Source organism: Amphibalanus amphitrite, unplaced genomic scaffold, assembly GCF_019059575.1.
Source record: "Amphibalanus amphitrite isolate SeventyFive unplaced genomic scaffold, NRLGWU_Aamphi_draft 000434F_arrow, whole genome shotgun sequence".
NCBI classification, from domain to species: Eukaryota; Metazoa; Arthropoda; class Thecostraca; order Balanomorpha; family Balanidae; genus Amphibalanus; species Amphibalanus amphitrite.
In genome coordinates, this window is record NW_024881928.1 from 63,225 (window position 1) to 88,355 (window position 25,131).

General features: G+C 57.1%; 1 protein-coding gene across 1 annotated transcript in view; it reads right to left on the bottom strand.

The window, feature by feature from the left end:
- Positions 1-758: 758 nt before the first annotated feature.
- The window catches only part of LOC122391353 (roundabout homolog 2-like), a 51,012-nt gene continuing 26,639 nt past the window's right edge, over positions 759-25,131 (bottom strand). The window contains exons 3-6 of the mRNA XM_043385155.1: positions 19,799-20,080; positions 5,966-6,232; positions 3,365-3,982; positions 759-2,318 (exon numbers count right to left, since the gene is read on the bottom strand). Of these exons, the coding sequence (XP_043241090.1) occupies positions 1,141-2,318; positions 3,365-3,982; positions 5,966-6,232; positions 19,799-20,080 (2,345 nt within the window). The 3' untranslated portion in view covers positions 759-1,140. The remainder of the gene's footprint in view (positions 2,319-3,364; positions 3,983-5,965; positions 6,233-19,798; positions 20,081-25,131) is intronic.

The window sequence follows — 25,131 nt, forward strand, 5'->3', positions numbered from 1 at the left end:
ACGAGCTAGCCTGAGGGTTATCAGTCATGCCCGTGCGGCGACGAATTATTCGTCGATTTTCCACTCTTCATGTCTGCGGCGTCGCTCAATTCGTGCTGCTAATCAATATCGGGCACAATGAGCATTGGACATTGAACTTCACTGTCTGTCTTCGCTTGTCCTCTGATATTATTAATTCGGACACCGTTCTTTTTAACTATGTTTCATTGAAACTACCTAACAAGTATTGTGATATTTTGCGAGGAATGCGAATAAGGAATTCGCGTGTCACTGCTCCGGTAGCCTTGAACCCACTCCCTGTCTCATGCCTCATACCCCTGCCTCCATCCTGCAGCCTCACCGTGCCCCGATTCTCGGACCCCCGCCGATGCCGCGTTCCCCTGTCCTCCCTGACTGTTCCCCTCATCGCTCTCCTTCCTGCGTCCGCTACCACCTGGGTCCCCGGTCAGTGGCTGATGGTGTCTGCTGTGCCCCGGTCGGTGGCTGCTGCTGTGTGCTATCCTGCCAGTGCCTGTTGGTGTCTGCTGTCTGTTATACACTGCCGGTGACTGCTGGCTACCCTCCCGTAGCGCCGGCGACCACTCACTGGCCGCGCTGCACCTTTGTCCGCGGCGGCATCTCATCAGCGAGCCGATCCATATCTAGCGGCCGGACCAGCCTCCTCTGCGAGTGTGTGCATACCGCGATACCCGGCCCGATAAACACCGGGTGAAACTTAATTGAAACCCAGCCCGAAGGAAGACAGGTACACACCAGTCTATAATCGTGTCTCTATTCCTGTTTGATCAGGTTTCTTGCCTACTTTGTACATATCACAGCTTTAACAAAATACAAACGGGCCGATCGGAGCACGAGGGCGCGCGCTCGCGGCTCTGCAGGGCAGCGGCCGCGGTGGCGCACGGGTTATTGCGGCACGTGCGACGGTCGCCACGGGCCGCCGCACGTGCAGATGGCACGGGAATGACACCAAGCGGTTACTGATGCCGCGCACGCGGAGACCCTACAAGCAGGCGGCGCAATAAATACACAACGGCGACTCGCGCGCACGCTCGGCCGACACGAAGAACGCCCGCGCGTCCATCGTACGACGATCACGTCCAAATAACGTCCATATAACGTCCATCGGCGCGGCGGTAACGACTAGGCCAGCTTTTCCACAACGCCGCCGGCTGGCTGAGCACTGGATATGTGAGGGTAGGCGACCGGCGCGGCCGAGCGCAGCCCGTAGCCGTGGTAGCCGCCGCCGGCCGGGATGCCGTAATAGTCCGAGTCATCGGTCTCGACGGGCGGCGCTGCACGGCGCGCGCACGGCACGACGCCCGGCGGCGGTCGCTCGTCATACGAGGACTCGCCCTCGGAGCAGCGGTACTCGACGCACGGGTCGCGGTACTGGTAGCCGCCGCGCGCCGCGCCCGCCCGGTGGTAGGTGGCCCGCTCGTCTGGCGGCGGGTGTGACGGCGGCGGCGGTATGACGTCCAGCAGGCGCGGCTGGCACGGCTGGTGCGGCACGCCGCCCCCCGCGCCGGCCGGCAGCGTCGGGAAGCCCCTGCTGCCGCTGCTGCCGCTGGCGCTGCTGCCGCTGCCGCCGGGCAGGCTCTGCGCGCCCGCGTACCCGCCCGGCAGGCTGTACATCCGATTGAGCGGGTTCTGGCGGATCACGCAGGCGGACGCGTACGGACCGTTGTCGCGCAGCTGGTCGAGCTCGGCGTACTCGGCGCAGAGGGCGGCCGTCTGACCGGGCGGGCCGCCGCCCACGTGGTGCTGCTGGTACCCGAGCAGCTTCTGCTCCGAGAGGCTCGAGTCCTTATCAGAGTCTGCCGGCCGCCAGTTGCGGTCCACCCACATAGCCTCCTGGCTCTGTTTGCCTCGCGGCGGCGACAGGCCCTGCTTCAGCGTCTGCTGTCGCTTCACGTACACCAACCCAATCACCAGCGCCGCCACCACGAACACCAGGAAGCCGAGGAGAGCGATGAACCAGGCCTGGTCGAGCACGCGGCCGCTGTCGCCGGCGGCGGGCGGCGGCGGCCCGCCGGTGGTGAACGCCAGAGGCTCCGTGTCGGGGCCGGTGCCGGGCGCGGTCACGGCCGCCACCTGCACCCAGTAGTCGGTGTGCGGCTCCAGGTAGGTCAGCCGCAGGTCCAGCGTGGTGGCGTTCAGCGTGAAGTTGCGCCGCAGCTGGGTGGCGTTGGACAGCAGGCGCAGCACGAAGCCGGTGAGGAGGCCGTTGCGGTGCTCTTTGGGAGGCGGCTGCCAGTGGAGCAGCACGCTCGTGTCGTTTACGACGCGCGCCTTCAGACTTTGCGGCGGCGCCGACGGAGCTGCAACAGACACGACGAGACAAATGTCAGTGCATAGGCGGCACAGATGGTCACATCCGATAGCAGTAAATTATACCTGCATGATATTGCGTTGCACAGAGTTGTACCGTTTGAAATACCTGATATCAGCAGAGACAAAAAGTGAGCGATGACAACGCCGTATCGGTAATAACGTTCGACATCAACACGTCACAGATACGCAGCTAGTGGTAAATCAAGTCTAGATTGCAAGGCGTGATACATAATTAGAGTCCAATATGTCCTAATGTAGCTACCAGCCTCGCCACTGCGGTATGTGTTTTCGTGTGACATAGGACCGGACCCGAGACCGCTGCTGCTGTCTCAATGTATGTCGCTATTGTTTTAGGATTTCGGCGGCGCTGCTGCTACCCACTGCACTGCAGCTTGTTTTTCCCAAAAACAAAGGTTCCACGGGGTGACTCAGGTCTCGCTCGGTGGCAGCGCTGCTGATTAAACACCGGAAGGCGGCCACAAAGACGGGCGCCGGGACGGCTCTGCTCACCGCCGTGAAATAAATGAACGACAGGCCGCAGTGTGCGCTGCGTGCCGCTCAATGTGCACCCGGTGCCGCTCGGGTGCGCGCTGCACGGCATTCTCTCCGGTAATGTGGCGTGCAGGGGTCGTGGCTCGGCCTCTCGGCTGTGACTGTCGCGGGCGCTCCGTCTGGGACGGCGCTGGCGGCCCGGACCGCTCCCCTCGGTACGGCGCTCCGTTCCGTCCCACATCGCGGCGCCCGGTGCGTCTCCGTCTGGCCGTGGCCGCGCGGAGACGCTCGGGACCGACGCACCTCCCCCGCCGCGTGTCTGCGCTGTCAGAGGTGTTCGGCGTTACCCCGAGTGTGGTCCGCACGGGGTCCGCTTTCACCCAGACTCGTGGTCTGAAAATAGTGCGCCGCCCACCCCGTGACATCACCCTGGTGTGGTATTCCAAAAGCTGTGTGTTTTGTTATCCTATACCGGTGGTGACTGACTGGTGACTAAGCTCGGTGGCTCGTCCCTCTCCCGGTGTCCCGCGGTACTCCTTACCGTCCTGCAGGGTGGTGAAGGTGACCAGCGGCGCGGCCCGGCCCTCGACTCCTCGGTAGTACGGTGACACGATCGCCTGGTACTCCGTGTGGCTGCGCAGCGCCGACAGGTGGTGGCTGGTGGCCGCCGGGTCGGGCACGGTGACCGTCGCGAACGGACCTCCCGTCACCGGTCGGTACCGCACATAGAACCCATCCACCGGCGACAGGCCCGGCTCCGAGCTCCAGACGAGCAGCGCGCCGGAGGGCGACTCGGCGCGAGCGGTCAGCAGGGCCACCGGGCGCCGGTCGAGCAGCTGGCGCGCCTGCTGCTGCGGCGCCGGCAGCTGCGCCACCGGCTGCGAGCGCAGCAGCAGCTCCATCCGCAGCAGGTCGGAGCCGGCCGTGCTGACGGCGCCGCACACGTAGTAGCCCTGGTCGCCGGGCCGCGGTCGGGACAGCACCAGGGAGCCGTTGGTGCCGAGCGTGTGCCGTCCGCCGGGAGCCAGCGGCTCGGGACGGCCCTCCTTCAGCCAGTAGACGATCGGCGTGGGCCGGCCCTCGGCGCGGCAGTCGAGCGCCACCGGCTCTGAGATGTCCGACTCGGCGATCGTCGCCCGGGTGGTAATCTTCGGCGGCGCTGTGGGAGGTCAGCGAGAGGTCAGGCGCAGCTCAAACAGGGTCAGAGGGAGGTGTGAGGTCAGTGAGGTTGATTGTGTTCCAGTGATGGGAGGACAAGCGGAGGTGGACGGAGTCTGTTGGAGCCCGCATAACATTGGTCCAGGCACGGAGGCGCCTGTGCGTGACTATATCATTTATAATTCCGTATGTTGCCGCCAGCCGCCAGCCCAGCTGACAAGCATTGCAGCGAGTGACAACTGGCCTTAGAACTGGACACGAGAAGTCGACAACATCCGCCGGGCCACATCAGAGGAGCGGATGGACAGTGAACGGAGCGTGCGGATGAGGTCACTGCGGGGCACTGAGCCAGTCAGGCGGTGGCAATCCAGACAGCGGGATCGCAATGCTACACAAGCGCCGAGTGATGCCACAAAGGCGCACAGGATTGATCTCGACAAGCTTCACAACCAGTCGGCAAGTTGTGTAAAGCAAATAGCGAGTGTAGTTTCGCCAGCGAGCGGGTCGGTCGATTTCAGTCAGCGTGTGATCGTAATATCTCGGAAAGGCGGCGGCCTAACAGGCTTTTGTCTCGGGTTACTGGGTGCGTAATATGAATTCCAAAATAGCCAAACGAGGTGATTTATCACAACAATCCAACTTCATTTCATATCGCCCCAGCGGTAGATCAAACTGAAGCCAGCTGTAACCGTCGCCTACCGACCAAAAAATGGCCTTTGATCGTGGGTGATCCGTTTCCATATACCGTCTCGGCTGGGGCGGCGAGTATTTCATGTCACATGTGGTCGGCCGCTGGCCGGCGTGCGGCGCAGCGGCCCGTGAACTTGTGACAGCTGACAGCCGCTGGGTCTGTCAGCGACACGGAGGAGGGCCGCCCCCGCCCCCGCCCGGCGCCGGACAGCCGTCAAACATGGCCAAAGTTCCGCCGACATTCCCGGAGTAGTGCCGCAGTGTGCCGCTCGGAACTCTCCGCATTGGGGCGATGCTGACCGGACATGTTGGACAGCGCACTTAGCGGCGGGTTAGCGCAGGGCGGCGCCGGGAGACCCACAAAGAAACCGTCAGCCGCCGCCTGACTGCCCTTTCCCGTCAGACAGCGGCCCGCGCCCTGCATACAGCCCGGTCCTGTGCCCGCCCCAGGCCCGGTCCTTCCGCCTGTTGCTCCTCGCTTCCTCCGCAGACGCGGGCCCGCTCTGCTGAGACTCTGACTGACGGCTCGGGCGGTCTGTTCGGGAGAGTGACCGAGTGTGACAGGAAGGAGACCGCCCACCTCCCACAGAGGGGCGGAGGGAGAGGGGCGCACGAAACTACCGGTGTAAACTCCCTCCCCTTTTCCCACTCCCACGCAGCCTTCATTCGATAGAAGTGCAATAGGCGCCGTGCACGCTAAGGCCGGGCAACTGGCTGGTTTGTTTATGAGTTCATGGCACGGGGCAGGCTGCTGACGTCATTGTACCAGTGGTGTGAATTGGTGCACGTGTGCGCTGGCCATGAGTTCGATGAATGCAAACACAGGATTTCAATGGGGCTTAGATCACCAAGGGTAACAATTGCTAAAATTCACACATTAATTACATACAGTTCATGAATAAGCTGAACACATTACGGACATAATCACTAATTCATTTAATCGTTACAAATGCTGTCCTCAGCCACCTGTATAAGCTCGGGAGCCGACCAACCCCGATCGCCCACCACTTAGGTCCCTCTACGCACCTGTGGCCAGGAGGCATTCCGGACTCCGACCCCACCCTCCTCACACCTCCTTCCGGGTCATCCTTATTGAGCCGTGACCGAGAGGCGCGTGCCGAACCCCACCCCTCCACTCGAACCGTTTCCCCTGCCTCTGACCCGAGAGGGTTCACGCCTCACTCCACGCGCCTGGACGCTCTCGAGCGTGGGTCAGCCGTGCGGATCTGCTAACGAAGAAGCGCGCCTATACCCTACCCTTCAGACCTCTCCAGCCCGGGTCACCCGTACCCACCTGTAACGGAGAGTCTCGCAGATCCTGTGACACTCCCGACGGCGTTCTCCGCGCGGCAGAAGTACTCTCCTTCGTCCCCCAGTCGTATGTCGTCGATACGCAGGCTCTTCTCGTCGGTGACTAGGACGCGGCCGACGGGTAGCTCGGCGCCCACCCGTTTCCAGACGATCTGCGGCTGGGGGTCGCCAGACACCTGGCAGGTGAGCTCGGCACGCTGGGAGACGGCGGTAGTGATGTCCTCCGGCGGACGCAGAAAGAACGGCTTCACTGAGGACACAGGGGTGCAGAGAGGGTTACGCTGCTGTCCCGAGGTCGTCGCCTTTGGGTATTTTGTGGCGTAGACACGGTATACCGAACAGAAGCAGAGGTCAGCATGCTCAAAACAAGTTTGATATCGAGCTGTTATGCAGTTTTCTCAATTTCCTTGTCCCTGAAGGCTTGTCGAATAAGTTAATGTGTTTACAAGTTGAACGGCGGCCCATCCTCAACCCGTCAGACCACAAGACGAATTGCGTGTCATCTTCAGAAGGCAGGCCTGGGCTCGGGTCCATACTGATCTTACAGCGGGCCACCTTGCCATCATCCCAAGGCAAAGGTTGACGAAACTAATTTCACTAGTCAAAATAGCAAAAAAGGGACCCGTCCTCATACTGTTTTGGAACGTGCGATATCTTAACATAACATAACCCGATTATGTCACAGCGATAGAGCAAAGTTAGCATAAAGCATAACCGCGCAACAGCACACTGCGAACCTGCAGTGCATATGTAGACGACGACTGTTCAAAAGAGGACAAAAACTAACAAGCAGTCGCGACGGAAGTAATGATAAAAAGGAATAATACAATAACGTCAAGAAAAATGAAGGAATCCACTGCACTGGACGCGCTGAATGCGCTGGTTTCAGATTCGAAGTAGCATATACAAACATCGTGGAATACCTGGCCTGCTTATCCCACCCTCAATGGTGTTTGTCATGATTCTGATAACATAACGAAAACACAGCTTGAATATTGTCGACGATGGCATATATCAACAGATACGATTGACATGCCACACATTCAGATTGGTCTGCTTGTTTTCGCAGACTACCGCGGTTACGCGTCTGGTGCACCTCTCCACCCACTCCCCATCCCTCTCCTGCCCATCTGGAGGGCTGTGCCTTCTCACAACCAAGGCCGTTTGGGTGACATGCGCCCCAGCCTAGCAAATGAGAAAGAGTCAGTCGTAAACTGGTCGAGGAACTCGATCAAATCTGATGTCTGTAAACCAGGAAGACGATGGCTGATGTTCTATGTTGGTGGGCTACATGATTATTTTTGAAAGATTGCCTATACAGGGTCTTTCATAATGAATGTTACTTTTGAACATTTAGTTAGGAGTTCTTAATGTATCACTTCCGCGTGAATTTTATATGCGTATTGTTGCAAATTGATTAGGGTTTTGTCCCTAATTCAATATACCGGTTTTGTCCCCAAAAATAAAAAAATTCACAACGCCAATTTTCCTTCACGGAAAAGCAGAGTATGTCGACACCACTAAAACGCATTACGGATTACGGTCGACGGACAAGTCTTCATCCATTGGCTCTCCCCTGGGTCAACACTGAACGGGGTGGCTTACCTCAGGCTGCTCAAGGAATGCTTCTGCCTCAGGTCAGGGACAAGGTTCAAAGAGACGGCCTGTGGTTCCAGCAGGATGGTACCCAGTGCACACCATGGCGGCTGTTGCGCCAGTGGCTTCGAGAATTTCGAAGAGCGCGTTATCAGCCGCCTCACCGAGCGACCATGGCCACCACGGAGTCCTGACCTCTCCCCGCTGAACTACTGGCTTTGGGGAGTCGCATTGGCAGATCTGAGACAAAACCCTCTTGCAGCCGTCCACTGTGAACCACAGTGGAGAGGTTTACTGGAAGCCTGGACCCAGACGTTGTGAGGCGCGGGGTCGACACCTTCGTCAGAGGGCCGAAACGTGTGCCTTAATTAAGGGCGATACAGTGGAAAATTCCTGAGGAGCATTAAAATGAAAGTTGTGTGTGCAAAAACGCTAATGTGTTTCTGTTTCATGTGATGGTACATATTACATGAGGAACATATATGTCCTGAGAAATAGCTCTTTCAAAAGTAGCATTCATTATGAAAGACCCTGTATGATCAAAGAATGAACTACTTGGATTCGATGGTACTGTTTCTCAGGCTGCGTACTGTCTTTGTGTCATTCAGCTGCTGAACGTGAAGTTATGTGGCTGTCAGACACTGCTGAGGGCGATAATCCGGCTGTCGAACACAGTTGGATCGGGTTATGTCACCGTCTCGGCCACTGCCGAGCGGGGTAATCCGCCCACTGACAGCTGCCGGCTCCTGTAGCGCCGTGTCGAAGGCTGCCATACTGCTGTCCTCGGCTCCCTGTTTGACACTGTCGCCCTGCTGGGTCACGCAGTACGTTGCCGTGTCGCCCGGCTGCTCGGGCGGTGCCGTGACGCCGCCGGGGTGCAGGCGGTAAAAGCGTGTGCGATCGGCAGCGCTGACATATGGGATAATTTACGACGGTCGGGTTGGTCCCGGTGGCGGCCGGGCGGGGCCGGGCCGGTCCATTACGGCACTGGACATCGGTCACCCCAGCCGTCAGCCGGCGCGGCGGCGCGGGCGGGGGCGGGGGCGGGGGCGGGGGCGGCCCGCCAGCTGGTGTCCACGGCACGCAGCCCGACGGCCCACCGACGCGCTGTTGTGACGCCGTAAAACGTCTCCATCCCAATAAACTGATGGCGAATTACCGTCCGACCAACACGCGGCCGGCCCGGCTCGTAAACCCGTCCGTGGCCCGCCGGTGGAGCGGCGCGCTCGGCGACGGGCGCCGGCCGGCCCTCCCATCGGACGGCCGCAAACGGCGTCGATGAGTCGACCCGCCAACTGAACCGTACTCGACAGCTTTATTCACATCCTCAGAACGGATGGTGGACGTTCCGGGAACGCAGAGGCGCCGCCCCGTGTTTCCCGAACGCCGTGTGCGTCCGTGCGGCGCCGCGATGCCGAGTTTAACGAGTGCTGGATCCCGGGGGCTCTATTTGCCGGTCTGCTTTAAACACAGCGCCGGGCAACATATCATCTGAGAGTGTCAACTGCGGTAGGGTCTCGGCCGGCGGTGACCGACCCGCTGAGTCGACCAGCGCACAGCACAGCTGTCTGCGCTCGAATCTGTCCGAGAAAAGTAATAAAACCACCGTCGTCCGCTCATGAAATGCACTGCATGACTCAGGCACGCTCGTAAACCGAGCCCTGCGAGCCATCAGAACATCTGAAGTGAAGCATTACACATGCTGAGAGTTGAGACAAAGCGCTGCCAAATAGGGGTAGGCGACTTTCATCGGCGAGATAGATGGTTGTCCATATATGATTAGGGTGCAACAATATCCTGCACGATAACAGCCTGCTATTCACGAGCGCCGCTCTCAATAGGCGGGATAACGAATAACCCGCAGCTTAATCGCCGCTCTGCCGGCTGCATACTACATTCATCATGAATTATGCTAAACCAACAACGGGGCATTTCTGGTGCGTAATGCTCAGCCTGCATATCCGGTGGCCACATGGGGTTAGTGTTACGGTGATGCTGCATAGGTTATTAAGTAAGCAATGTTTCAAGTTTTTATTGAGTAAGCAATGTTTCCTTTTTTTTCTTCACGATATTTCACATTTCCTATGCTGTAGAAAATCAAGACCAAGGCCAAGATTAACAGAAGGTTCATACCTACAGGTACCAATTTAATCACAGTTATCAAGAGCATACGTACCTATTGATTTTGATGACGTGCTACGAGTTTTCGGGACCAAGTTATTCGAAATCGGTAGATGAAACTCTAAACCAGCTGGGCATGTCGTTTCTGTCGATAACCCTGGCCTCCGCCGTTTCGTGGCGCCACTGAAGTTTGTGTCTCCGGCTGGCCACCGGCCGGCCCTGTGTCCGGCTCGTGCTTTTCTCCTTGCTCCGCTGTCTGTGGCGCCCGTCCGCTCCGCCACCCGCCGCGCGCTCCTTATCACCCCGGTCCGGCCCAGCACCGCGGTAATTAGTGGTGTGGCACGACTCGGCTCGCGCCCACACACACGTGACGCACCGGAGACAAACGCGCCACGTGCAGCGCGCTGGGTTGCGTCGCGTTTGTCGCCGGCGTCGGATGTTGCGTGTCGGTCGTCTTGGAGGCGTGTGGGATGAGACAATTATCACGCTGTCGGTGAAATGATACGGTTGTTTATCAGAGTAAAAACAGACGTCATTCACCGTGCGGCGTGACGAAGGGAGCAAAAGCGATGCATTGAGAACAGCGACTCACGCATACTGAACTATGGTATTGGTATGACGTAACGTTGACGTCACTAGCAGTGGACAGCGGACTTCCTGTGTGCGTGATGTCACTGACCAGGGTCCATTTCATTGAGTGGCTGGTGTAGACTACTCACTCACTCAAACTGCACGCTCCCAGAGTCGAGAACAGTTGGAACATTCCACTCTGCCGTCCGGTCCCCAGAGAATCAGTTGCCTAATGCTGCAGCTGCGGGCTACGTCCCAATCTCGGCACGGCGTCTCACTGCGCGCCCCGGTCGTCTCACTCGCAGCCGCCCCGGACCGGCACACCGGTCACCTGCCGGTCTTTGGCGCTATCGCCGTGAGGATCGGACGCTCCGTCAGTGAGCGAGCCGGCGGACACGGCGCACGCGGCGGCCGGCAGCACACCGCCACTCGACGCTCGAGCACAGACAAAGACACCTCAGACCGCCGGCTCCCGATATAGACCCATCCGGGTGAGCGGTGTCCTGTCAATGGCTGTTTGGAGACCATTCTGGCGCGTCGTGTATTGTCGGTGTGGTGGTATTTGCGGACTGAATGGTGTTCGGAAGATATGCGCTGTCGGGGAGGTTTTATTAGGTTGTGCTTTTGTATTGATTCTGCTCAGTGAGTAGTTCTCACAGCTGCCAGGAAGAGCGACATTTCCGCGTAAACTGATCAGGAGAAGGAAGTCTAACAATGTTCACTATGCAGAAGCATTTCAAAGGAACATAAGTCACTGCGGACTGTGAGATTATTTTCATTTGCGCTGAGGCGTCACACTGTGCAGGAGCAATATTAATGAAACATGGCTCAGCGGCAGCGACACTCGACTGAATGACAACTGCCTCAAACGCGCCGCCCCGCGCTCTGTTTAATCAAGAAACATTGCCGAGCGCTCGCCATACATTTGATCCGAGGCGGTGCACGGCCAGATCAGATGTCGGAAACATAATGCAATGGCCGCTGGAAGTCCAGTGTGAGATTGCCTGAGTTCCTTTGTTCCGGTAACCAATACAAATGAGGTCCAGAGGCGCACACGGACACGCCATCAGAGCGGGGCGGCGGCGGCGCGCTTTGATACAGTTGCAGCGCGGCGGCGGCGTGCGCGGCGCGGTGCGTCGACTGACGACCTTGTCCTGCCAGTTTGGGAGGCGGACGGACAGGCGGCAGGCACAGCCTTCCCTCCTGCCTCGCCTCCCACTCGGCGGCCTCACGGCCGGTATACCGATGCGTCCCGCGTGCACCTGTCCGGGCGTCATCAGGCCTCCTGCACGCTCCGACCCCCGGAGGAGCCGCCGAGGACTGGCGGCTGTGAGCACTGAGCAGTGAGCACCCCCGGCACGTCCCGGCCTCCGGAGGAGCCAGCAGGGCTGGCGGGCGTGAGCGGCCTCCTCCGTCACGCTACGGCCCTCGGAGAAGCCTCTGGTCGCAGCTGACTGCCGCCGTCGCTACCCGTCAGCCGAGCGGCGAGCCACGACCCCCACCCTGCCCTGCCGGCTGCTCCGCGAACTGGCCGCCGCCGTAGTCACTGCATGCTCCACTGAAACCGACCTGCCGACCGGTCTGTCTGTCAGAGACGTGCAGCGACAAGGGCGGCACGGCGGGGGCGGCCGCGTCCGTCAATAGCCGTAAGACGGATGGCCGCCAACTGCACAAGACGGATGGCCGGATAGGCTACTGCGGATGCTGATTCGGCTGCCGTCCGTGGTGCGATCATTCGTAGCTGCGTGTATAGCCCATCAGCTGCGTGTGTGACTCGCAGAATGGACTGGTAATTGGGACTTGGCGCGGCGCTCCCTGAGGGGATCAGCCGGCCGGGCGGGAGGCTGCCCTGGGACTCCGCTGGGAGAGTACCGGGAAACCCGAGACTGGGAGTCTCCCGGGGCGGCGCCGGGGTGCGGCCGCTGCTCATCAGAGGTCCTTCTGTGCCGCGAGTACACGGCTAATCACCTCCTCCCGCGCACACCTTGGTCGGAGTGCAGCCTGATGAGGCTGCAGGGCATGGGCAGCAGCCGCCACTGGCGCCGGCTATTGTTCTGCCAAGGTAATACCCCGCCCTTTCCCTTTCATCCTCCCCCGCACGACATTACCGATACATAGGCTGCCGCCCGCGGTAACCCCACTCGGCCACCGTTGCTCGCCCCCGCCGCGGCTGATGCATGCGCTCCCCGCCCGGCCCTGTAGCTGTCTACCCGGCCGTGAGGGCACGCAGAGACCGGCACGGCCAACACGCGCCTTACAGCGCGCCTTACACCGGCGCCGACCGGCTACACCTGCCCCGCCCCCGCGCACACCGCACAGAACATATTGCACAATTTATTGGCGCGCCTGCCGAAATAGCGAGCGGTGCGCTCGTTGGCATGCGCGCGCCGGAGCGGTGCCCGCTTAGCGGGGCGGGCAATTTGTCAGCGGGGCTGCCGGCGGTACAGAGGAGCTCGGCTGACGGCGATCCCGGCTCGGCAGCTCGGCGCCGTCATAACGGCCGTGCAGCTCGTCCGTCCTGCGCCGGACGCACTATCTAGATCGGATATTTACATTTTCGGACGCGCCGCGCATACCGGCTGAAGTGATGGCCGTCCGGTGCGCGGCCGGAGCGGGCGCAGGGCAGTTTATCGGGGGCGGTGCGCGCGCGGCGACCGCCGGACGGTGCTAATCCTGCAGAGGACCGGACGAGGCGAAAGGGGCGCACCGATCCGGAGGAACGTCGCGCGGCTGTCGCCCGTCAGTTGCGCCATCGGTTCCCATCTACCCCCGTCTGCGGCGAACGGCCCGGCGTCTGTCTTCTGGAGAACACACCCCCGAGACAGACTGAGAATACACTACCGAGAACAGAGCCGCCGCCGAGACACTAACGAAGAAGCGTCCGACAATCGCCAGCACAAAGCGGCGCCCGCCGCAGCCTCCATTACTGCATTGCTTGCTATTCATGCGGTATCACCGCGCCGGCCGGCTCAAAGCCCGCCCTTGTGGCGTCATGCAAGTCACTGAGCTGCAGCCGAGCGCGGCAGAATATGTGCCCCAGACGGTGTCTGAGTTTCACTGATCTGTTTCACAAACACGGTTCCCGGCGGGCTCCCCGCCCCGGCTGCGGTCGGCCGTCGCCTTCCCGGCGGGTGAGGCGCTTCTCATGCAGCGGACGGCGCCATGCAAAGTGGACGGGGCACGCACGGCGGCGGCCTCACAAATAAGGCTGCCGTCGGCGGGCTGACACGTCGACCACCAGGTGTCGCGGTGACACCGACTGACACCCGCGGATAATGTGACACCGCCGCCGTCCGGGGACTGTCCGCTCTCCGTGTCCGGCTGTCTGTAACGGCGCCCCGTGACACCGCCCGCACTCCATTTGTATTGTCCCGACACCATGTCACAGAGCCAGGGCGGTCAGTGCGACCCACGGCCGGACACGACCGTTTATAAGTATAAACGGCCAACTGGATAGCCGAGATGACCGTAATGCTCATATTCACGGCCAATCTACCCGATATTACACATCACAATCATACACTCATATTCAATGCATTTGACTGTAGAGCTGAACCACTTATCAAAACGCAATACCGGGAATCCAATCTGGAAATCAAATCGGTCGTTTCAGAGAGACATCACGATCATATATGGCCTCTGGCGCGTCGGAGTCGTATTCACGAGGGTCGATGTGTACGCCATATCGGTCGACGGCGGCGGGGACACGATGTAGCGCGGTCAGGTCGCTTTGATGACACCATGTCACCGTTTTCGGCTCTGGTGCTCCCTCCCGCCGGGTAGGCTCAGTCCCTCACCGAGGGACGTTCGATTTCCCGCCTGCCTGCCTGTCCGTTCTGCTACAGTGTTCGCCACGGGCCCCAAAATCCCCAGCCCAGCCCGGCCCGGGCCCATGGGTTCAGAGCCCGGCCCAGCCCATAGCCCGCTCTTGGCAAATATTCCAAGCCCAGCCCGGCCCGGCCCGTCAAAAATAGCAATCTAGTTATTGTCTTAGTCTATTGCTATAATAAGCATGATTGATTACACTATTTTGAGAACAATTCAAACTGCATGAATATTAACATGGCAATCATGACTCCCTTCTTTTCAATGAATATAATCATTTCAAGCACCTATGGCACAAATTTTAACAGTAACAGCAAGCACCTCAGTCAATTAGGTCATGATTACACACCTATAAAAAGTTTACATGATTATATTAACTACATTCTATGCGTAAAGTTATCTTGCAAGCTGATGTGTGTGAACATTATCATTTATAATTGGTGACTCTAATGCATACTTAAAGGAAGTATTTGCAACATACTCTATGCTTCCCAGCACTTACCAGCAGAAAAAAGCTTGACTTATGGGAATTGATGAATCTGTCTGGGATTGACCTTGCTGTTAAATTCACTCCATAGATGCTGCAATATCAAAAGCCTGAGAAAGCATACAAAATAGGTGACACTCACTTTAGCACTGTCTTCCAAAAAAAGAGAAAATCCATCCATTTATCAGCAAAACTGATTTAATCTATTTTCAATTCATGCCCACGTGTCAACCGAATCTCTGTGGACAACTATCTGCTACTTTCCTTGCTATTTTATGTTAGGCTCTTTTCAAGATATGGATATCGCTAGCAGCGTAAGCGGAAAACATGGTAAGCTTGAAATGTCATTGGGTACTTTTGCGACTTTTACGCATCATCATCATCAATCGAAAATGAGCGAACACTTCTTGATTGTCGCAGCTGGGGCATTCCACGTCAAATCAAACACCGAAATCCGTCATCCCCTTCGATTTTTCTGAAAATTTGTAGGCAGACTGGGCATGGTTCAAAACTGAGTTACGTATAATATTTTCGCAATTTGATAACGTATCGCTGAGATATAGGTCATCGAATATAGCCAAAAGTGCCACACACCAATTTTTTAAATGTCTATAACTCCGGTTCCTTTTCTGGTATCAAAATGATATTAACAGCGTCTTGTAGGCAATTGATAAGACTTTGATTTTTAATTATAAAATTAAATTGAAGTGACCTTGAAATGCATTTGACCTTGAATTAAAACAGAAAAATTTAAATAGCAAAAAACACGTCACCTTCGATTTGGGTAATTTTTACATATTATGTCCGTCACAATGTTCCTAACCAACTGTGAAAAAATTGGAGTGGGCCATTCATAACTTTCGCGGCAAACCCCGTTTTCATGCATCAACATCACGCAACCGCGCGTGACCTTGAAAGACAGAGTCAAGACATGCTTGCTTGTGTACACTTTCTGAAATGAATGATTGCTGATTAGTGATATCCCAAACTCTGCGAGAATGGAAATGCATAGTCATCGTAGTCAAGCATTCAAGTTCCATAGTAAAAGTGTCTCAGGCAAACGGTATTTTGCGATGAATTTTGAGCCGTGTGGAAATGCATCATGAAGTAAATTCAACGAAAACATTATCACACAACGATATCTTCACGTCTTTTTATCTTCACTATACGAAAGAACATACATTTTTGAGTATGCATGAGGAATTTCTAGTTAATCCAATAATAAATATGGCAGTTAGAGGCCTGAGCTAAGAGTAACATGTCGCCGGCTGAGGCGGGATCGGCCGACGCGGGAAACGCAACAATCACAATTTTGTGTTTACACGTTCATATTTCAATTGTTTACCAACTGATTTTCAAAATTCTTTCACCATAAGATTGCCTGTACATTTCTTAGTCTTCTCACAAAACTTGACGCGAATCGAACGTAATCAGCGGTAAGGAGCGCGATGTAAAGACGGAATAGTTCCGTTCCGTCCCGGCACAGTCTACAATTCAGGCGGCGCGTAGCGCCGGTCGGCGCCGGCTGCCGAGTCGCCGCGTCGCCGCGGCGACAGGATGTTCACTTTACACCGCTATTACTAGAACAGTTGTGAACCGATTTTCTTATTGCTTGCACGATGAGATGTGCAATTCAATTCTGGACAAGTAGCCATAATTAATTTCGCATTAATATTATGAGATATTGGCGAAAAACAGGAGGGGTGGGACGAAATTCGCTCTTCCCCCTCCACTGCGCGTGCTAACATACGTTTGCATATGTGCCATTTTCTTCAAAACTTATGAATGGCCCACTCTAATTTTTTCACAGGTTGTTAAGAATATGGTAGGCAATAAAATATATGAAAATGAGCCAAATCGAAGGTGACGTGTTTTTTGCTATTTTAATTTTTGTGCTTAAGAACAGAGTTAAGCAAATTTCAAGGTCATATATTTAAGCAGGCGCAATTCTAAACAAATGGTTAAGAAATTACCTAAACAGTAAGGTTTATTTCATTCAAATCAAACAAGTACAACCAAAGTTATGGTCGTTCAAAAATATAAAGATGCAACATTTTGTAAAAATTTGATGCCCTATATTTAGAAGACCTGTGGTCAGAATGTGCAAAAAACATCGATGTAATGTCCGGGGCGACACAGGAACTCGCTCACAAATTTATAATGAAATCGCTGATGGTAAGGTGCAAATCAGCCGATTTTTGTTCGATTTGACGTGGAATGCCCCAGCTGCGGCAGGTAGCGATCCTGACCAACTGTATAATAAAACATATATGATCAAGTTTTTGTTTTGTTTTTCGTTCGAGTTTTCAGACTTCGTGATTTAGGTTTTATTTTTTAATTGTTTAATTTTGTTTTTCACCTTGATACTTACTTAAAAAACGTATTTATTTGATATACTGTTGTGTATACTACCTAGATGCCGCCACATAAACATAGCGCCGCCGCCATTATTGCAAGTTTTGTTGAGAAGGCGCTGGTTTGTTGTGATTTATTTTGACAAATTTATGGACATTTAAAGAAGCTTTCATCGCGAAATACTCTGTAGAGTTCCTCGTTACGTACAGTGTGTTTTGTGAGTATCCTTTTAAGGTTCTGTTCGTTAACCCGCGCCCTGCTGGGGGGGGGTGTTTGAACACCCCCCCTTGTGGTTTTTCGCGAATATCTCAAAAACGGCGGCGCGGAGCGCCGCCGTTTTTTGTACACCTTATCATACATCAATTCTACACATGTTGTGAAAATTTCAGACCAAGGTCATTCAAGGTCAGGTCACCAGGTCACTTGAAGTGACCTCACCTCATAAAAACTTTCAATGTCTGTCATAGCTACACCGAGTGACCGATCGCTTTGAAACTTTCAGCGATTGCTAAGAGCAATAGCATGTACAAAATGTATATCTCAGAATTTTGATATCGATGACCTAAGGTCAGGTCAATTTTGCGACCTCCCCATTATAAGTCAATGGGAGAAAATTGAAATGCGCCTCTTTTGGATGAAAGACATTATACACACTCCTAAACACCGAATTACAAGTGGTTTAGACACACTGAACTTGAAAATGGTGTCCGTGACCCTTGTTTATGCCCTGAGGTCATCTTAGGTCACGAATGGTATCTAACAGTTTTTCGCAAATAACTTTTGATAGAGGCATGCTAGAGCGATGAAAACGCCTTAGATGTGTTCAGCTCGACGATACGGATCGACTGATATGCAACATGACCCTTTCCGGTCAGGTCATGACCTTGACCTGAGGTCAAATTTTCAAGTTGACCTTTCAAGGTCAACTTATAGTTCATTCGATGCGTCTTGACGAGAGGAACACGATGCCGGTAAAAGTAAGCTCGTAAAAGGCTTGGATCAAAAGTTATTGCAGAAAAACTGTTTTCGAAAATATCGGCTATTTTTGCAGTTTTTGCCCCCTGCAGGAAAAACCGTTGACCTTAGGTCAAATCTGAGAGAACTCAGAAAGGGCGTTAATAGGGCTATCGAATGCGCTTTTCCGCGGCGCTGTAGCTCTATTGGTTCCCGAGTTATGCGTTGGCTTCTTGGAAATTTTCGACATTCGACCTGGAAATCGGCGAAATTTTGCCTTCAATGACCTCTGGTGACCTGACCTTTGACCTGACCAAAAAATTGACCGAAGTGATTTCGTCATTATTTTTTACGCTCTTTCGAACGCCGCCTTCTGCGTATCGCTACGTGGCCCAGGAGCCGAGTTACAAGGGGGGTGTTCAAACACCCCCCCCCCCCCCAGCAGGGCGTGGAAATCCAGGACCCCCAGCAGGGCGCGGGTTAAAAAGCCGTCGGTGAAGGAAAAAAGACTGTTGGAATTGTCTCACTATCGCCATATATAAGTGTTAAACTTAATGTAGCCCTGTAGCCCATCATTGTTGAGTGGCTTCTTAGTTTTTGGAGTTTTAGTGCTAAGTAAGTTATTCTGATGACTACATTTTAACTTTTATTAACAAACTAATGATGCTAGAAATTCTCTGATCTTTTTGGTTGCGGAATTTGTATGAAAACCCTCCTATGTGTGACATGATGTGATATTGGATAATTCTCAAGATTCCCAAAATTCAATATCAAGTAGGTTTTCTTTCACATTGCTTAAATTTGGTTTAGTTTTTGTATTTTCCCAGTGGGTTTTGTTTGCATCAGTTTCCAAATTTTCTTAAATTGACATTAGTCGCAAAACCCATAGTGCACAAAGCTCTTGGCCCGGCCCGTCCATAGCCCGTTAACTAATGATATTTGGGGGCCCGGCCCAGCCCGTAGCCCAGCCCGGCCCATGGCCCGTTGGGCTGGCCCGGCCCGTGGCGAACACTGTTCTGCTAGTCCCAGCTGCACGGGGTCTGTCAACGTCAGTTTCCGCTGCTAGTTTCAAGTGTGAATCATGGATTTGCTACTTACAGAACCACGCAGAGAAGGGTGCATACTGCATACTCTAGGGAGGGATCTCTGATCGCTGCATAATTCCGCGGCTTTTCGACCATCGTAAGTGCTAAGGCGGGATTTCACGCCAATAAGTGTCACAGAGAATCATTTGATAACGAGTTGCACTAACCAGCTTCATGAATCACCGATGGCGTGTTACACGAGACTCAATTTGGCGGTGCGTGAGGACGTAAAAGGAAAGCAACTTGCAAAAGACACGTTTCAATTTACATTTACAATGCCCAGATACTGAAAGGATATTGCCAATAGGCTGTTTCGTGCAGATCATGCAACGGGCTATAAATTGGTCATTGGTCAGCTCGTATTCTGAATCGTCAGTCCATGACATGAGTCACGTTTCGTTTTATCATAAACCGTGAGTCGGAACCCTCCGAGTCACCATGCGGCATAAAATGTGAGCCAGCCTACCCAAACATTACGAACCATGAGCCAGAATCTCATGCTCACCGAGGTCATGACTATGAGACTCACAGACCATGATGAGTGTCTCGTGAGTTTCAACTCCCCACGGCTTGCAAGATTTCCCTGCTCACCCCCATTGCTTCTCCTTTCCTCCCTCCTGACGTTCCGTGAGTTCATCTCTTTCCCCCTAGGTCCTTGTGTTCCTCAATCCTCCTCCGGTTCCCATGCCCTACTCGCCCTGTCCTCTAGCTTCCATTTCCCTCCCTTCGCGTCCCGGGAATTCATCTAACTACTTCCCCCTATAGTCCCTCGGCCCTTGATTTTGCGCTCTCCAGTCCTCCGAGTTCCCCCTGTCCCACTCACCATGCACAGTGAGCCGGGCCGGCCGGCTGCGTCGCTCCCCTGCTCTGTTCCGCGCCACACACGTGTAGGCGCCCTCGTCATGGTGCCGCGCATCCGTCACCACCAGGTCAGTGCCGTCGACACGGAGCCGCCGTGACCCGGTCACGTCAAGCGGCTCTCCGTTGCGAAGCCAGGTGACCTCTGGCGGCGGATGACCCCGCGGCGGGTCACAGCGCAGGCGCGCCGTCTCTGTCTGCGCTACCTGCACGTCCTGCGGCGACACGCGAAACTCCTCCCGCAGCGCTGTGGAGAGGGAGGGATGTTGTCAGATCACATGGGTCAGAGCGGGGGAATGTAAGACACCTGTGCTATTTGTAACACTGAGGCAGACCAGGCGGCCGTGGGTGAACTCGGGGTAGGGTTTGGACAGGGTGAGGCTAACCACACGGCGCACGGGGGAGAAACACAGCCAGGAACTGCACACCTCGACACAGAACAGAGCCGATGAGTCGGCGACGAGACGGCTCACAGACGCCCTGGACTCCGGAGGTGTCTGCTGCGGCCACACAGCCTCTCAGAGTTCTGTGCTGACACACAGACGCCCTCAGTGTACCCGCCGCGGTCGGCGGTCGCCGCGGCTCCGACCGCTCGCTCGGCACGTGGCACCCCCATCAGCTGCACGTCGGCGACGCCACAACAATGGGCGCATTGAGCGCGCGGCTGCATTGGGCGCCGGCTCCATCGGCGCTCCATCTGCGGTCACCGACAGCAGCGCCGTCGGCGGCGACGACCAACGACGCGGCGGCGGCGAGTGACGCGCCGATAAAAGCCGCCTTCAGCGCTGCAGTTTTTGTACCTCGTCCACGCGACAATCCTGTAATGATTTCATTAACGGAGTGGCGCCACGAGAGTTGGATTAATGACGGGAGCTGGGGGACTATTCGCGGGCCGTGCATGGGCTACCACAATTATTCGCCGCTGGCAAGACAATACGAGTACAGCGCCGGCCTGAATATGTGCGGAATATGGAGCGGCGCCGTGGCCGTTCCGAGCCGAGGTGCGGCGGTATTCTCTCGGGACGTAGCTGCCGTAATAGGTCGTTCCGGCGCAAATATGGAGCATATTGCAGCCGCCGAACAACGCCGCAGGCCTGCCAAGGGTGTGTTCTACGGCCACACAGCGGCTCTTCCGTACGCCGGGCCTGGTCGGCAGAGATAGACGCCAGCCGCGGCTCGTCGAGGGCGTGTGGCGGGGAGGGAGCAGTCTGATCGAATGCATCCCGAGGCGGGGGTGTGCTGAGGTGTGAGAAGTAAGGATCCGCATGAGAATTACTTCTCTGACACCATCGCTCCGCCAAGGAGTGCCGCGCCCTTCCCGTCCACATCCCGGGGGCAGGGCGGACGGTCGGCCGGCCGACCGGCGCCTTCGGTCGTCGTTCACGACGCTGGTGACTCACGGCCGCACCGGGTGACCTACCGGCACACGTCACCTTCGACTCGAGCTCCGGTCCGCCGCTCGATACCGCTCACTGTCAGGGACAGACAGGTGAACAGAGCTGTCTGGGAACCCTCCTGCACTGTCGAGCAGTCTGTGCGAGCGGCAGTGTATCGCCGCGCGACCCTCCTCAGCCGCGCGGCGTGTCTGGCGTGCATCGTTTATAATGTATCTGATAATGACGTCGCCCTGCTGCATCCGAGTGGCTCGGGGCAGGTTACCGGAGCGGCGGGCGGGCCGGTGTTGATGCCAGAACAGGTTCCTCCGACGGCGCAGCTGATAATCAGACGGCGCCGAGACGGACGGTCTGTCTTCGGTGCGGGCGAATCGCTGTGCCGAGGGAGCTACACTGCGCCAGGGCGGTGACGTGTGCCGCCTGCGTCAATAGCCGTTAATTTCAGCTGGCCCAGTTATCGACTGGGCTGGCGGCGGCTGTGACCGCTCCGCCGGAGGTCTGACCCCAGGTGTGGCGGCGCCGACTGGGGGAGCGGGGCGGGGTGCACGGCAGCGGCGCCGGATCGGCCGACAGGCACGCTCCGGCCATGAAAAAGTTTACGGCCGCTCCTGGCTGAGTCGCTGCCTGCGCCGGTGCCGTGGCAACCCTCCACTTCCTGCCTCCCCCGCGCGGCGCCACTCCCAGTGAGTCCGGCGGCTCTCACCGGCGGCGCACCCCGCGCCGGCCCGGCGGGTCCGCGCGGCGACACGGGACGCATGTGAAACCGGGGACTGTGCTCCCCACCGTCCACCGTCCCCGCCGCCTTTCCAGCCGCTCTGTGTTTGTTTGGACTCTGTCCAGCCGGACCGTGCGACTATCGGCGCGGCGACACAGCCGAGAGTCGCTATCAGCGGGGCCAGGCGCCGTTCCAGGCCGTTAGCGACAGCCCCGAGATGGTCGCGCCGCCGCTCGATGATCGCGCCGCCGCGGCTGCCGCGGCTGTCGTCCCGACCAGTTGTCCGCCGGGCGCGACCCGCTGCCGGCCAACCGGTCCCCACTGACTTGTTGCCACAGTCGAGCGGCTAATTTACACACAGAGATGTGCAATAAATAAGAGGAGATTGCCTGCCTACATTAGCTGTTATGAAGACGGTGAGTTCGCGCCGGCCGGCGCCTGCCGCGGTGTTTTTTGATGGTGACAAGCTCTGCCCAGCCGAGGAATGAGCTCCCACAAATCTGCCTGAAGGCGGGCTGGCGAGCCGCCTAAAAAATGAACGCATTCCGGCGTCTGGTCTCATTAGGAGGTAATTGCTCGGCAAAACGTGCCAGCCACGGCCGAGCTGCTGCCGTGAGCTTCTGTCGGCTGCGGCACGTCTTGAATGCGTCTCATCTCCGGCCGAGCGCAGGAGCCGAGGAGATGGAACGCACATGTTTGTGGAACGACGCGTGAATGAAATCCGCTCAGTCAACCTCGGAGCAGGGCCAGCTCGCCAGGTGCTGGCAGCCGTATCTGATATACGGAACATTCGCCGCAGCTGTCGTACAGCAAAGCCGACATCTTGAGGGACCACCTTTGAGATCTCATGAGTCATGAATCGCGAGGTTACTGCTAACCACAAAGGCCGTGCTAAGCACCTAATGACGTGCAGTGTGAAAGAACGTCTTCTTTATGAACACCTAACCTTTCAGGCTCGTGTTTTAGAGAGCGCTTATAGGGGTGCCTGAAAACATACGACACCATTTCTTTGTCATTCAATTGAACCACTTACGGTAAATGGTGCGCTTATAGAAATTCCCGAGCTATGGTCTGGCTGGTGCCTGAAGGGTGAGAATGTTTGGGCAAAGTCCGCGACCATCCATTAGCTGGGCCAAAGGACCGCGCGGGGGACGTTTAGGTCGCCAGGCGTCAGTGAACCCGCTCCTTTCAAAGTTTGCCGAGCCGCACTACAAAGAGCACAAAGGGGCTGCCATTCGATTGGCTCAAGTGGCGGCTGGTGCGCCGGCGGCGGCGGCGACCACGGCTCACACGCGCGACATCGCCGACATCGCAGTGGCGAAAACACACAGTGTAACGCGCTGTGACCTGTTGGGCGCGGATGTTGGCGTTCCGGTGACCTCAGCCAGCCCTCAGCAGCGCCGCTCTGTGCGCGACGGAGCGATGACAGCCGTATCTGCGCAGTCCCGCAGCAGACCGCAGATGCAGATCTGGACACTGGACGATTGATGGCGTTTTAAGCGGCACCATTGTTGAAAAACGTCCCGTAAAAAGCCCGGCTAAGTATCCCCTCGCCGGTGACGGAAATGCATACGCTCGTCATACAGCTGACGCGTTCTTTCTCGCGCGACCGCCGCCGGGTCGTCACCTCCTCTCACAGTAAAAACGCTTTACGTGTCGCCGAAGACAGGTTGAGTTGCGCGCGGCAGCGGCGCGGCCGGTCATCGCGCTCCCATTAGTGCCACGGTGACAGGCAGAGGAGCTGCCCCCGCGCTGGTGAGGGCCTCCGCCCGCCGCCGCGCGCCGCCGGCCTCCCCTGGGCGGAGGGAGCGGACGGCGGCCTCCCGCGCTGCCGACCGCCCCGTACGCGCGGCTGGCAAAACATTTATCCTGATCTCAGGAGACGGCGCCGAGTGGCCGGCCGCGCGCCGCACGCCGCGTCGCCGGACCGCCGGCAGCCCACCACGCCTCCTGGCCGGGGGAGATCGATTTCCGCGTCACGACTCGTGCCGGAGACAGCTGAGGAGACGACGGTCCGCGCGGCGCCGCCGTCCGGCAGAACGGCCGGCCGCAATCAATCCGCTCCGCCGCCCCTCCGCCTCCGCGAGTAGAGCAATAATAGCGGCCACCGACGGCGCAGCTTTGTGGACAACTGACCGGCGGGGCCGATCAGCAGCCAGCGGTCAGCCAGCGGTGTGGTCCGCCGACCACAATCCACGGCGGGCGGGCAGCTCGGACGGCCGACAGACCACAGCTCACCGAGCGGGGCGTACGGCGACAGACCCGACGAGCGGCCGTCGTCGCAGGCAGTTGAGCAGCCTCCACAGCCAGCTGAACTGTCCGAATCGCTGCCATCCGGATCGACTCAAACCGCCCGTCTTCAAGGCTGGCCGGGCGTCGCGCCCATACTGTCTGTGAATGAGGTCTCGTTTGCCAGAGGCAGCTGGGAACCGGTCAGTTGGTCAGTGGCTGCCGGTAAGGCTATGAGCTGTATTGGTGCGGCGCTTCTCCCCACGGCTCCGGGCCGATTCGACGCCGGTGGGTGGCTCTCATGGGATTGGGGAGACTCTCACGTCCAACGTGACCACAAACGTCGGTAAGGCGTCGGCGGTAGCCACGACGGACGGCTGTGCTACAGTGGTTTAGCGCCGGAGTCTATACCGACACGCGCCGTCCGTGGCAGCCCTGCCGGCGGCGGGGCGGCGATGACGGCGGCGCGGGCGGCGCGGGCCGCTGATGAATCGGCTGGCGGTGGCGGCTGTCAGCAGCAGCGGCCCGGCGCGCCGCGGCCGATCGAGACAGAGTGCGTGCCGCTCGCAGCCTGACGCGTCCCGGTAACACGCCGTAATGGAGCGCCAGGGACGCGGCGGCGGCAGCAGAGGCGCCGACCACCCGTCTGACGACCCCCGCCGCCGCCGGCCCTGTTTGTTGAGATGTGTCATGCCGGTCGCTCTGACGGATCGCCAGGACAGGTCGGCTCCTGGCACTGCCACCGGCTCCGAACCAACCCGTGTCACCGGCGTGTCAACGACATGTCATCGGTGTGTCGCCGGCCGTGTCAGCCGCCGGAAAATACTGTTCGTTTGTTTATTCAGTGCGAGGTGGGTGACATCTTCATTTTTCTAGTGCAGCCAAGTGTGTCATTGGAGCTGTTGCAATTTAGGAAGTTGAATGGGGACGTGCACGAATTAAAACATGCGCAACAGAACG